General features: G+C 37.2%; 1 protein-coding gene across 3 annotated transcripts in view; it reads left to right on the forward strand.

The window, feature by feature from the left end:
• The window catches only part of CERKL (ceramide kinase like), a 116,088-nt gene that overhangs the window by 40,481 nt on the left and 60,094 nt on the right, over positions 1 to 15,513 (forward strand). For 2 of the 3 annotated variants that reach the window (XM_013064805.2, XM_004768950.3), the window contains exon 2: positions 2,404 to 2,643. The exons of the other annotated variant lie outside the window; for it this stretch is intronic. In XM_013064805.2, the coding sequence (XP_012920259.1) occupies positions 2,404 to 2,643 (240 nt within the window). The remainder of the gene's footprint in view (positions 1 to 2,403; positions 2,644 to 15,513) is intronic. 3 annotated transcript variants of the gene reach the window in all.

Raw genomic sequence — 15,513 nt, forward strand, 5'->3', positions numbered from 1 at the left:
GTTATTCTAGATTAAAAAAAATTAAATTTGTGTAAGAGACAAGGTCATAATCAATATTATGAGATTAGCCTGGAAGGAGCACCTTTGACAAGCCTGCTTCCTTCATCCTTGAAGATAGTGGAAAGATGTAAGATCTCCTTGTCCCTCCCAGGTGTTGTAGAGACCCTGGCCACATGTCTCTGGCTGACAGTAGAAGTTACCAAACGCAGACTTGAAGCCTGAACTTTCTAAGGAAATGATAGGCCCAACAAATTGACTTAGGGTTCATCTGACCCCACCACCATAAATACTGAGAAAAGGGCTTGTTTCTTTTTCCATGCTTTGTGTGCTTTATGAACCATCGGATGTAATTTGCAGAATGGTTGGGAGAGACGCACTCAGAATACAGGGAAGCAACTTCCCAAAGCACCTGAAAGTCCTTGCTCCACTGGACAAGGCCAGTGGAGTCTGTGAAAGGATGAAGGAAGCTGAGAGAGGGCCTTGTGTGGCTACTGGGCACTACTGTTGTCTCTGCAGCTGCTTCTCTTGACTTTTTTCCTCTGGATCATTTTTTTTCCTGCTTTCTTAAATGCACTGCGATTTTTTTTTTTTTAAGACATATTTGAGAGCAGGTACAAGTGCAAGGGGGAGGGGGCAGAGGGAGAGAATCAGCAAGCAGACTCCCTACTGAGTGCAGAACCTGACGTGGGGCTCAGTCTCATGACCCATGAGATCATGACCTGAGCTCAAACAGCCGGATGCTGAACTGACTGAGCCATGCAGGCACCCCATGCGTGCAGTGGGATTTTTTTTTTCTTACGATTTTTTTTGTTTGAGAGAGAGAGAGAGAGTGCATGAGCTGGGGGTTGCGGGGTGAGGGGCAGAGGAGAGGGAGAAGCAGATTCCCACTGAGCACGGAGCTCCATGTGGGGCTGGATCCCAGGACCCTGAGATCATGACCTGAGCCAAAGGCAGAGGCTTTAACCCACTGAGCCACCCAGGTGCCCCTGCTTTTTTGATTGAGTGATCTTTGATCAAATGAAAGAGATTGTGAATTTTGCTGTGTAAAGTTGGTGGCTACTTTTATATGCCTATAATCATCTTGGTCTTTATTCTAGGATGTAGTTAAGTTACTCGGAAACAATTTAATCCTCTTGAGGTTTGCTTTTAAACTTTGTTAGGTGGAATCAGAGCGACATTTGGTTAGCTCACTAAGGAGGCCATACTCTCCCAAGTTCTCTCCTCAGTGGCTCATAAATTTCCATATTCTTTTGCTTAGGCAGATGGGAGTGCCTGTGTGATCTCTGAGCGTTGTTTTCTCTAATCCTTAGGGTAGTTCTCTCCCCGTGGCTTCCCACCTATGTCATATATACTCAGCTGAAGATTCAAGGAGGACCTCTGCAGAATTCACTTTCCTGCAACTTTCTCCTCTCCAGTAACTGGCTTAGTGAACTTAGTCATTGTGGCTTTCCTGGTCTCTTCATTCCTGCTTCACCCATGAAGACAACCACACTCCACCAAGGGCTCTCTACTTACATGGAGGCCTGGTAACGGTCTCCAGGCAGTAGCCTGGGGCAGTCCTGTTGCTCCTGCGTTTGCCTTCTCTCAGGGACCACTGGCCTGGACTACTTCCATGTTTCGTGTATCCCGCACACTCTTTTAGTGTGCTAAAGGGTGTCTGGACACCCTTTTAGTGTCCAGAAAGTGATTCTGTGTTGGCCAGGTGGAAATTTTAGAAGTACTCTTTGAAAGTATAAAACACTTCTTCTTTGAGAGTCTGTGAAATGGTCTGTTTAAGTCTGTTAAATGGTCTTTTGCTACAAAACATGTTTTCTGACCTGTGGTTAAACATGGCCAGTAAAATTTCATGGCACTCTAAAATATAGTCTGACTGTGGTAATATTCAGGTGGGTCGATCTTTCTAGACTGGCAGGGATTCACAGTGTTTCATACAAGAATTTTGCTCTGCTTCCTTTTTACATGTTTTACTTTACCTGGAATGTGTTTATCATTTTGCTTACACTTTGCCTTTTGTAATTCTTATAAATTCACTTCTGTTAGTGAATTCTCTTTTTCCCTTTATTTTTCCTGTCCTTATGAGGGCCAAGGAGTCTCTTGCATAATGCTAACTTTCTATTACTGAAATGTTGCTTTAAGTTCTTGAAATTCTTCTGTTGAATATCTTCAAGTTTTGAATGGGCTGGGCCTTGTGTAACAGGGATTCAATGCCGTTTTTCCCTTTTTTTATTCTTGGGAAAATAGACTCAATTTTTCTTCTTTTCCCTCCCCAGCTCACATAGGGATTGACATAAAACATGATCAGTAAAATTAGACATGATAAAGATTTTGTGGATTTTCACTTCTTGTTATTCATACATAGAAGATACGGACACAATGGTTTTGATTGGAATTTTTTTTTTCCAGGTGACTCGAAATATGATCAATGTAAAGAAGAATTTATTGAAGTCAAGGACATATTCTCTGTCAAACTGAAAAGACGTTATTCTGCTAAGCAGCAGGGAAATGGTACTTTACTAGGTATCACTCTCTTCATTTGCTTGAAAAAGGAACAAAATAAACTAAAAGATTCTACACTTGATCTTATTAATTTAAGTGAAGACCACTGTGATGTATGGTTTAAACAATTCAAGAAAATTTTGGCAGGTAAGTACTCCTCATGGGGAATTTTTAATGAGTTTAGTTTACTTGCTGTAGGTTATTAATCTGAACCTGATACTGTATTTGTGAGTACAGCAGTTCTTGATTATGTGAAGATAGTTTGTTTTTTTCCTAGGTAACTGAGTTTTTTATCATGAAAATTGAATTTTGTTATCTACTTTTTCTATATCAATTTTAATGATCATGTTTTTTTTTCCCCCTTCATTCTGTTGATGTGGTATTACATTGATTTTGGTATGTTGAGCCATCCTTGCATTCCAGAAATAAATCCCACTTGGTCATAGTATATAATCCTTTTAATATGTCACTGAACTTGATTTGCTGATATTTTGTTGAGGGTTTTTATATCAATATTCATAAGTGATATTGGTGTGTAGTTTTGTTTCTGTTTTGTTTTTGTTTTGTTTTTTTTTTCTTGTATCTTTTATCTGGGTTTTGGTGTCTGGGTAATGCTAGTCTTAGAGAATGAGTTGGGCAGTAACTCTCTTGAATGATCACTTCCATGAAGAAGCTTTAATAATCTGAAATAATAGTTCTTAAGTAATTTAGTTCAGTTGAATTGTTTTTGAAACTGTATTTTTCTATTCCTGTCTCTTGAACTTCTATTAGAATTATTTTCCTTCCACGTATGTACTGATGGCAAGTGCATATATGAATAATATGACTTGAGGATAACAGTTTGTCTTTATAAGGGTTGATTTTTCTAAAAGTTAAGCTCCAGAGGACAAAGAATATATGTACTAAAATATTATTTCATAATGAATTTAGTGTTTCTGAAATTTCTAAATGGCATTTGTATTTTATATGCTAAATAAAATGCATGAGTAGACATATGCAATTTAGATTTCTAGAACATATCTAGTAAAATATAATCAAATTGAGTTTCAAGATTGATTTTTTTTTTCTCCTGCACTTGTAAATCTTTTTTCCTTTTCAGCCCATTTCTTTCTTTTTGCCATTTGGATCAGACAGAGTAGAGACAGCTGATGTAGTTGATGATGCAGTTTGGTTTAAGGTGACACAGGGCAGAGAGAGGTGCCAGAGGTAGAGTAGCCACATGGTGATGTTAGAAAGTTGCAGGCCAGGCATCATTGATCAAGAAGACCAAGGACCCACATTGACCAAAGGCAACCAACTGACAAGGTTATGCCCATAAACAAGGAGCTGAAGTGACATATTAAAAATAAGAGACCCTGTTACTAAGGTGCCCGTGCTTCCTTGTTAGTGCCCCTGGGACTTTCAAGGAGAGCTGATCCTTTCAAGAAGGCAAGAAAATCGCCTAGGTGACTCAGTAGGTTAAGCTGTTGCTTTCGGCTCAGGTCATGATCTCAGGGTCCTGGGATCGAGTCCCACATCGGGATCTCTGCTCAGCAGGGAGCCTGCTTCCCCCTTTCTCTCTGCCTGCCTCTCTGCCTCCTTGTGATCTCTCTCTGTCAAATAAATAAAATATTAAAAGAAAAAAAAAGACAGGAAAATGACAGTGGGCATAGTAGAGTTCATGTCTCTGGAAACATGGTGAATATATATATATATATATATATTTAATTAAATATTTAATTATATATATATATATATATATATATATATATATAACTAAAAGCATTCCACTTTAACAGTGGGTCTTTTACAGTGTTTTATTTTAAATTTATGTGAGAAGAAATTCTAAAAAGTTGAAGTAAAATTAAAAAAATTAATAAGTTCAGTTGAATTAAATTGCTTTGGGCAGGTACTCATGTTACTTGTGTTCTATAAAATAAGAAGGCCATTGGATTGGGAGAGGCAAAGCTCTTCCTTTCACTGAGGGCTTGAGAAAATTTTCTCCCATGGGGCTTGTGAAGGGCTGGCAGAGTGACTGCAGAGGCAACTTGCTTGCATCTATCTCACCCATAAAATCAATAATAAGTAAGCAGAGGACATCATAACAAAGCTCAATTTAGTAAAAGCAATTTTATGGGCATATTGGGGCTTATCTAAAGAAAACAGACCACATGTACACAAAACAAAAAACACTGCCCAGATATTTTTCCAGCTTAATGAATGATGTTTTTGGTTTGGTCTAGGATCAAATCTAGAAAAATTACAGAGATGAATAAATTTATGTATCTTTTAGGATGCAATCTTCAGGGAGTGTTACTTTGTGTAACTTTGATAAGAGTTGGAAGAAAAAACTAAAAAAAAAAAATAGAACAAAACCCAGTTTGATATGAGTTGGAGATTATAAAATATATGAGGTCATATTCTCTGGCAAATTTCCTGCAGAACAGTGATTTTGCTGATTCAGACAAATAGACTGACAGTTCAAATCACCCAATGTGAACAACTAAAACAGGGTTGAAACCATCTAATAGAATGAAGGAACTTAACCATGATGGTCTGGATGAATGACTTTGCCCCCAAGTAACCTTAGAAGTCTTATAGGAGTAGTCAATTCCTCCTCATCTCCATGCTCCTCAGAGACAGTCCTGTGTTGATTTCATGATATATGAATTATAACAATATGTAAACAATATGTAAACAAATGAATGTTTACAGCTCCAAATCTCTACCAAACTTTATATTATACCAACATTCCCTTTTAAGGTTGCAGTTTTAGAAAATTTTTCTTGTTATTATTATTTTTTACTTGCAAATCTATGTAAGGCACATGTTCATTAAAGTGCCTGTCAACTGAGAGGTCAGCATGATTGGTTCAAGCCTCACTCCAGAAGTGCATGTGTCTTTCTTGAGGGAAATATGGTGATTATCTTCCAGCTCTGATTTGCAGAGTTGGGTCTATCTGTGGATTTTCCTCCTGTCTCATATTTCACTCTCCCTGTTCTATGCTATACTGTACTATATCAGGACTGGCTGATGGTGATTGCTGATTTCCATTTTTTTAAAATCCCTACCCAAGGAATTTGTGTTTGTATCAGACTTGAATGAATTTTAGGGCAAGGGTAGATGAGGGCAATACATACAAATGTACATCATAAAAATATAGATGACTTATGTTTGATTATTAGACATTACTATTTTAAGTCCCTAAACCTTGCTTTTAACTGGTTCTGTGGCAAAACCAGATTTAAAAAATATATATTTTTGAATGGGCTCATTTTGAATGAATGTCTTTAATCAGGAACTGGAGTTTTCTTCCCGCCAGTCTTCTACATCTTCCCCAGACCCCCCTTTTTAATTCTGTGAAGATGAATGTGAAGAAAACATTAAAAGCCTCAGCTGGTTTTTCCTTTAGTCTAATTCATCTTACAATTAGAATTATAGTATATTTGGATACTAAGGATTATTTTAAAATATGCATACTTCTATTTTGAACTGGAGCAATGAATAAGATTTGATGAATTTTTGAGGAAAGAATTGGTCAACACTAGAAAGAGGAAAAAACCAACTCCCAAATACTTGAAGTTTTAAGACATAGATAAAAAGTGGCCAGATTAAAGTTTGTATTTATATTTGCATTTATAAGAAGGGAGTCTTAAAACACTTTCAATTTTTGTTTGAAAATAAGTCCTTTTACTATTCAGGTGTTTTTTTTTAAACACCGTTGAACACAGTATCTTTTTAAATTTTTAGTAATAGAAAAGTCACCATAACTTTATTGGCTAACAGACAATATTAGGTTTATTCATCCAACACATGTTTTGTATCCGGCCCTGTGTTAATTTCTGAGAATACAGAAATGAATGAGATGTATGCCTGTGTGGAGCACTCTTGCTCTGGGAGACAGAGAAGAAAATATGTATTATAAATGTGTTAAGGGCCACAAAGGAAATATAAACAGACCAATAGGGAGCATAAACATTGATCATTGATTCAGAAATTAAAAATCTTTAAAAAATGCCGTTGAATAAGGCTGGTATATAGTTGCTGATAAGCTTCATATATAGTTACTGTGGTGAAAGTAATTTAATAGTATTTTTTATACCTGTGATACAAAGATAAACATGCACAACCTTTAAATACAGCATGTGGGTACACCGGACATGTTAATTTTTATTCAATTAGGGTGTGACCCAGTCTCTGCATATTTGGGTTTCCTAGAAATGGTGAATTGCAAGCTTCTCTGGACCCAGAGCAAACCTCTTCTTTAGAAACCATAACATATATTTTAAAGCATATTCATAAGCTTTTTTCCCCCTTTCTTTTGTGTGGGGGGGAGTAGGGGAGAGAGAAAAGGGACAGAGGAAATCTTAAGTTAATTAAGTTAATTAAGAGAACCCTAAATATGCTCCACGCCCAGCACAGAGTCTAATGCTGGGCAGGATCCCATGCTCCTGAGATTATGGCCTGAGCCAAAATCAAGAGCCAGCCACTTAACTGACTGAGCCACCCACGTGCCCCCATATTCAGAGGCTTTCTGACAGATACCCTACAGAAGAGAATAAAACAAAGTACCCCTCACGTGATGTTCAGGGCCACTCAGACCTGAACGAGATTACAGGAATGAACTGGTTGATCTCCAGTGGAGGACTTAGCAGAAGGTTGAAGACGTCAGGACAAAGATGAAAAAAAAAAAATATTCTGAAGTCTCATGCCCAAGTAACTTGGAGAAGGTAATGTCCTGAAGAGACAACAATGAATTCAGAAGTCTGGTTGATTTGAAGGAAAGATGTTCTGTTCAAGACACATTTGGAATATATTACAGAATCCTCTTGGAGATGTTGAGTATGCTGGTGTTTTGAGAGGAAAACATGAGGAGGTAAAGTAGAGTTGATGTAATGGGCATGATGAAAGCTTGTAAGAAAGTAATAAGGAGTTAAAAAAAAAAAAGCAGAGGGCTAAATACAGAATCTTGGGTGATACTCATATATTAAAATAGAGAAAGGGTGCCTGGGTAGCTCAGTTGGTTAAGCATCTGACTCTTGAGTTTGGCTTAGGTCATGATCTCGGGGTCTTGAGATGAGCCTCTAGTTGGGCTCCAAGCTAGGTGTGGAGCCTGCTTAAGATTCTCATGCTCCCTCTGCCACCCCTCCTCCCCCCAACCCCCACTGGCTCATGCATGCTCTCTCTTTCTTAAAAAAGGGGGGGTGGTGGTGAGGAGGTAGTGAGCAGAGAAGAGAAAAGCCAGAACAACAACAAAACAAGTCATGGTCTAAAAAACAAAAACGAACCTATTCTAAAATAGGACCATTGAATTTTGTTGTTGTATTTGGGTTTTGTTAATTTACTTGTAAAATTTAATAGTTACCCAGACACAGTTAACAGAGGCATTTTTAGCACATATCTGGTTGACTGTTACTTCTGATACTACATTTTTCCATTTCATTTCTAAGTGCTAATTTCATGAAGTAGGCAAATATAAATAAGCCATATTTAATTGAGTACATCTTGCTTTTGTAATGTAACAACCTGCTCTCTATTTCAACAGCCTCTCTCAGTTTTCAGCTATGAAAAATAGAGAAAATGGAAAAATTACTTAATGCTTGTTTTTTATTCCTAAAAAGAATGATTTTCCCTTATTTCCCCCAAATGTCAAATCTGTTCCCTGTGGGATAATAATGTTGGTCTTCAGAGGATGCTCTCTTTGATAGCAAAAGCTAGGGCTTCCTAAAGCATTGATTTTGTTTAATATTTATGTTCTCTTCTGTAAGAAAATTATGGTGAAATATTTTTTTTTAAATCCAACCTATATCCATTATGCTATCATGAATCAGGCATAATTTTTCTTAGCAGGAGAACAGAATGATAGCAAATTTTACTTGGATGTACTGCCAAATGATGTACTTATAAGGAATAATAAACTAAAGATCAACATTATAATGATTATTTAAAAATAAGCAGTTATATATCAAATGTATGATAGCTTCAGACATTTCATGGCGTACTATTTGAATTGGCAATACTTGTCTTCTTAGGGACAAGTTATTTTCTGCAAAGACATTATGTCTGAAATATGGATAATTTCTCTTTTGAAGCACTAAAAAATAATTTAAGATTGTTTTATGACCAGTTGAGTAGAACATCAAAATTATGTCTTTCACTCTTGAATATGGTTTTACTATCAATATATATTAATATTATGTAGAAAACGATTAAATATGTATCAGATTATTTGCATGTAAATATCAAAATCCAGTCCCACTGGAAGTACTCTGTCCAACAAAAGTCATATGATGTCGGCTTCCTGTAGTGGTTTCAAACTGAGCTCTGGAGGGTCACCACCCCAATCCCCAGGACCTTCCTCCTGGGTGGGAGTCCACTGCACCTGTCACTCACTCTTGGGCAAGTGTAGCTCCTAATTTAGGTGTTTTATATAATTCAGATGGGACTGAATAAGTCTTTGTTTGAAGTAAAGCATTGGGAAGTCTCTGATTCAGTTATCCCTGGGGATGATAACCTTATAGTATTTCGAACCTGTCATGCATGTTCTTTTTTGCTGACTGCTGGGCACACAAAGACCTGATGTCTTTGAGCTACCAGAATGTACACTCACTATGGCAACCATAGACTTGGAACTCTCAGAGACTGCCCATGTAATTTTATTCTTTTTAGTACAAGTTACTTATTAAATATACACTTTAATGTATTTTTTTCTTTTTATAAATTTATATATTGCTTACAACTCAATTTGCAGATAGGGAAAATATATTTTATCAAATCGAAGACTGAAATTGAGTTTAAAAAATTTACTTCAAAGTTTTAGAATTTTTTTTCTTTCTTGAACTTTTTGTTGCTTTCTAGCTGGACCTTCAGAGAAAAATACTGAAATTAAACTAGTTTCTACTAAATTAGTAATTATTAGTAGTACTACGTAGCTCTTCAAAGGATATTAACATATTAAAAATAATCTTTTTGAACCAATCTCCAATTCCATCAAATTTCTAACTGAAAATGTAAATGTATGGAAACATTGGACTCATGCAAAATTTGCTTAATAACGTACAGTAAAAAGTACTATTTATTTTGAACCAGTTTGACATTTTGAGTTATTGTTTCATTCCAGCAATTAGTAGTGTAAAAAAAAAAATCACTGTGAACAAGAGTCCCCAGACATTACAAACTTGAACAGGAGACACCCCCCACCCCGCGCCAAGAATTCATATGCTAGAACAAGCAGAGAATATGAAATAAGTACATTAAAAATTATTTTAAAATATTAGGGGTACTTGGGTGGCTCAGTCTGTTAAACATCTGAGTCTATATTTTTAAGATTTTATTTTTTTGACAGAGAGTGAGCACGGGCAGGGGAAGCAATAGGGGGAGAGGGAGAATCAGGGTCCCCCCGGAGCAGAGAGCCCAACGTGGGGCTTGATCCCAGGACTCCAGGTTGATGACCTGAGCTGAAGGCAGACACTTAACCAACTGAGCCAGCGAAGTGCCCCAAGTGTCTGACTCTTGATTTTTGACTCAGGTTGTGATTTTTCAGGATTGTGAGATAGGTCCCCATGTTGGATCCATACCTCGTATGGAGCCTGCTTAAGATTCTCTCCCTGTGCCCCTCCCTACCTCTAAAACAAGAAAAAATTAAAAACATGAAAGAATGCATGTTTTTATTCAATTCTATTCAATTGCAAGGCTGTCATAGAAAAGAATAGCATTTTTGCTATGGCATGTATTTATGAATCTCATTTTTTAAAAAAGTTCCTTCTTCTTAGGACTTTGCTATTCCTGATTCTGAGAATTCAGAGGTTCTGATTAAATTTGTCTCAGTAATTCAAGCTTCAGTGTTCTTATGGTCCTTGAGGTTTTAATGTGTTGTCAGGGCCAAAGACCACAGATGTCAAAGATCTGAACAGCAGTTTGGTTTAATGAACATATGTAAAACTCTGTACTCCACACTTACAAAGGTATCTTTCCAGGGATTAATTATAGTTACAGTCTTATTCTTGCTTTGTTAAATATTCTTAAAGGTTAGCCAATACCTATTCCTGAGTCATATAAGATTATCACTTCTTTTCCATAACTTTTACCTTGGGATTGGTTCACAAGAGCCTGATAAAGACTGACAGGCATGCCAAGAGTTTCTCTTGCCCCCTGAAGTTTCTTTCCTACTAGCATCAGCTCTAATTCATAACCATTACTCCTTCAGCTGAAGGCAAGTTAGAATTAGTTCTAAGGGAGCTCATAATGTTGTTTGTACTTGGCATGAGTGACACAGGACCATCTTCCCAAGAGCTGCTTATTGGCCTCTGTAGCATTTTCATCCTAAGGGAGGAATATGTTTTTGCATGTAATTGACTATAATTATATTTTAAAACAACTAATTGGTATTTTATAGGAGAAAATTATATCCCTGCTGCAATCATTGACAGAGTATCTTGAGAATAGGAGTTAAGAGGTATATTCTCAGGTTGTTTCTGATATAGTTCAAATTCTTATGCTAGATTAAAGTCCTTTTGTCTATGCCTTTTGTATATAATTAAATTCCTTCTCTGGAGAAAACATTTAGGTATGCTTTGTCACATTTTACCATGTGTTATATTCAAAGGCTAAATGAGAATTTCTTTAAATATTTCCAGTAATATGTTACAGAAAGTTTTCATGCTGTTAAGTAAATTAGTTAACATTTCTTCCTTCACTAGATTATAAAGAAGTCATTATTTTAAAATTTTAAATCTTAATGATAGTTTCTGACATTTATTAAGCATTTGTTATGTGCCACTTTTATAAGTAATTTTTATTAATTATCTCATTAAATCCTCATGGTGTCAAGAACTACAAATATGTTCTCATGTTAAAAGGGGAATATTAAAGGGTGCCTGGGTGGCTCAGTGGGTTAAGCCGCTGCCTTCGGCTCAGGTCATGATCTCAGGGTCCTGGGATCGAGTCCCACATCGGGCTCTCTGCTCAGCAGGGAGCCTGCTTCCTCCTCTCTCTCTGCCTGCCTCTCTGCCTACTTGTGATCTCTGTCTGTCAGATAAATAAATAAAATCTTAAAAAAAAGGGGAATATTAAGAGTTTTGTTTGAGGTTTGAGGAATTAAAAGAATGCATGACAGCAAATAGTATAATTAAATTTTTAATATACTCATTATCTCTTGGTTTATACATGAGAAAACTAAGGCTTAAAATAGTTTAAAATTTTTCTATTCTGAGGTTAAAGAGCTAATACGTGGTGGAGGAGCTGGGAACAAATCCAGATCTGTCTGATTCCCTAACATGAACCCTTAAGTGATGTGTTATCACCTCTCAGGTCTGTAGAGTCTACAGTTCTTAAGTGTATTTTATTTACTGTACAATTTAGACTCTGTCCTGGAAAAAAGAAAGGACTTTAAATCCTTTTCTTTATTTCTTTTTTTTTAATTTTTAAGATTTTATTTATTTCTTTGAGAGAGGGAGAGAACATGGGAAGAGGGGGAGGATCAGAGGGAGAAGCAGACTCCCCGCTGAGCAGGGAGCCCAATGCAGGACTTGATCCTGGGACCCCAGGATCATTATCTGAGCTGAAGGTAGTCGCCCTAACCAACTGAGCCACCCAGGCACCCTTTTCTTAAAAGAAATGTGGTATATCGTCTTGTTTGAAGATTCTCACTGTATAATATCCCCCACCCCCACCCCAACCAAGCGTTACGAATCAGGCATCTAGATTGGAGTTCTAATGCTTGCCCCCAACAGTTAGGGTGAGCAGTGACATTATAATGCACTTCTTAGTCCTAAAAAAGAATTCCTCCTCATGATTGTCACCATTATTGTGGTTTCTCAGATGCCTTGAAAGGGATCTGGCATGCACCTATGAAAAAGATAGCAGTTCTTTTTTTTCTTTTTTATTAAAGGAATTTTAAAACGTATATAAAAATAATGGTTTGTGTCTAATTTCTAGGCTTTATGTTTAGAGTTTGATAAGTGAATCACAAATGCTGTAAGCCTAACATGAGAGATTAAAAGTTGCATCAGTACTTAGATGAGAGTATAATGAATTGTCACTTAACAACTTTTTCACTGGAAAGAAATGAGGTAAAGAAGTAATAAAGCAGCATCCTCACAGTATGCATAAGTAGGAAGTACATAATATTTCATATTAAATGACAAATTATTATTAAGCCCCCTGGCATTCATTAGACTACCATTAATGCTAATGGAATTGTGTGTTATTTATATCGATATTATGTGCAACTCCAGGAATTGTAATCTTGTATGAATGTTTGTTGCTGTTTGAGGCAGGTGGGTGGATATTTGCGAAGGCTACACGCTGAAACATGATGATGGTATTTTCAAATCAACCATTTTTTTTGCCCTTGTCCTTAAAGAGAAACACCTATTTTCTGTTTTTTTTTTCTTTGAAAAATTACCTTAAATGGAAATGTGCGAAATTTGAAAAAGTGTGCTCTTCTGTTTCTACTAGTTAGATACCCGTAGTTAGTTCTCTAATAAAAAGAAGAGAGGTGGGCACAAACAAGTGAAGCCTATTGGTGTGCTTGGCTTCCTGGGCTATCTGGGACATTCAATGTCAGGCCAAGTTCTCTTGTACCACAGTGCTTTCCTGCTTGCTGCTGCCTAAGTGGCAAAGATTACTTATCTGTTTCCCTCATCTTGTTTGCCCAGTGAAGTCCCATTTGCACTCAAGTGGTGTAGCCAGCAAAGCCTCTGCAAAGCTGAGCCACATAGCAAAATCAGGCACTTGTCTCTTTCTGGTTTGGTAGCACTTCTCATACCTCTGATAGAACGAGTCGTTGCTTCCATTCTAATTCTTGGCATATGTAGGTGATACCTTATTAGACTGTAAGCTCTTCTGAGCACAGATTTTTTAAGCATGTGGAATTGGGATTCCCAGATTGTAAGTACTCCATAAATGTTTGTTATGTTACAAATGTTTGCCTAACTCAGTAAATGTTGGTGAAGTGAGCTGAATATATTGCTTCTCTGGTATGTGTTCGGCATTGTCCCAGATGCTTTTAACATAAGGCAACTCATTTAGTCTTGATCTGCAACACACTGATCATGGTCAAGACTTTTTAAATCCCTGCAGATAGCTAAGGAAACAACTCTGAGGAATTAATTGACTTGCACTGGGTCACACAGTTTTAAAGGGGTGGAATAACATTCAAACCCATGTTGTTCCAAGTCAGAAATCCACCAGTTTTTCACTATCCTCCTACTGCCTCCCCAAAGAAAGATTTAAAATCTTTTGGTTTAAAAGAGTAGTCTTGGTTTCTTAAAAGGCAAAGTGTAACAGACTGTGCCATATATTTGAAACTAAATATATTATTGTCAAGAATGTGTATTTTAAAAGTCTGTGATAGGGGGCACCTGGGTGGCGCAGTGGGTTAAAGCCTCTGCTTTCGGCTTGGGGCATGGTCTCAGGGTCCTGGGATCGAGCACTGCGTCGGGCTTTTTGCTCGGCGGCGGGGAGCCTGCTTCTGCCTGCCTCTCTGCCTGCTTGTGATCTCTCTCTCTGTCAAATAAATAAATAAAATCTTAAAAACAAAATAGAACAAAAACTGTGGTAGTACCGGGAGGGATGACATCATGGGCCATGTAGGTTGAGTAACTTCTAGAAGATGAGAATCTGATGAAATTGCTCTGCTGGGAAAGCCAGGTAATACCGAAACTTGATCTTGGCAAAGGAGAGGCCCCTGTGCAATCTAAGGGGAGGGGGTTTCCCATTCCCCAAGTTTGGAGCAGCAAGACTGGAAGGTTGAAAACAATCTGACAGGATACATGCCCAGCATTTACTAGGAATTTTCTTCCAGGACGTGCTGTTCTTCATTCAAAAGTGTCCATGATATCAAAAATATTTCCATTCTGCTCTGCATAAAGACTTTCAAGTTCAAACTCCACAAGTTTTGAAACTTAAACTGCTTACCATGGATACTCTTCAATCTGTCAGGAATAGGGTGACAATGTAGTCCTGATAGAACTGCTGGGTGGAAGGGATGATCTAAGATGGCAGCATGGCTGGCTCTTCTTTCTGTCCTCTTTTAACTTCAGTGAATGGAGAGTCTATCATTGCTGGGTTTATGAATGAGTCATTGGGATTTTTATTGACCAATGGGATTTTTATTTGGGTAGTCAAGGTTTGGTTCCTAGCCACTAACTTAGCTGTGTATTTTACTTCATAACTTCAATGAGCTTTTGAATTCCTAGCTGTAAAATCTAATGCCAACCTAGCTAGGTTAGTGCAATACTTAAATGTACAGTGTGTGCCAAACAGTGGGCACTCAATAAAGGATAACTGTTCTTATCACATAGCTTGCCAAGTTTTTGTTGAGCTTTTCTAGAATTTACATTCCCAAATCTTTTAGTCCTTCAAAAGTAAGTTTAAGCATCATCTTCTCAGAGGGGAAGGTGAGAGGGACTGTTAGTTCCCTATAGCATATATACTAAAATACTAATAGAATTCATCATTATTAGCATCATCGTATTTCACATATACCAACTAATGTTAATATCCACAATGTCCTTGAGACAGGGACTGTTATCATTACCATTTTTGAGATGGGGAAAACAAGACAGGTGGAAAGTTTGCACAAGGTCACATAACTGTAAAATTGTTAAATTTGGATACAGACATGGGCAGTTTGGCTCCCCAGCCCATGTTCTTAGCCCACAAGAGTATCACGATGCTGTAAAAGTTAGAATGCCTGTTCCGTAGTCAGTCATGTTGCTTCAAAGTAAATGTAATTTTAGCCTGGCGAACTATATTAGCTACTATTTTTGGTATATTGGTGGGATCCTGTTATCCTTGTAAGCCCTTCCCTGGCTGCATATCTAATTAGGGATCAAATATATAAAAATTCAAGAAGTGATAGATGTCAACGACATAGTTATTTACAGTTAATACATATCTGTGCCCCTTATGTTTAAGTGCTGCTTGGTTCTAAAATGTCATTCAATATTTGACTTTTAGTTAAAACCATAGTCATATTAATGTTAGGCAACTGCTAAGATTTTCCTGTTGTTGACTAGGATAGCCAGAAACAGT

Source organism: Mustela putorius, unplaced genomic scaffold, assembly GCF_011764305.1.
Source record: "Mustela putorius furo isolate JIRA1106 unplaced genomic scaffold, ASM1176430v1.1 tig00003869_pilon_pilon_pilon, whole genome shotgun sequence".
NCBI lineage: Eukaryota > Metazoa > Chordata > Mammalia > Carnivora > Mustelidae > Mustela > Mustela putorius.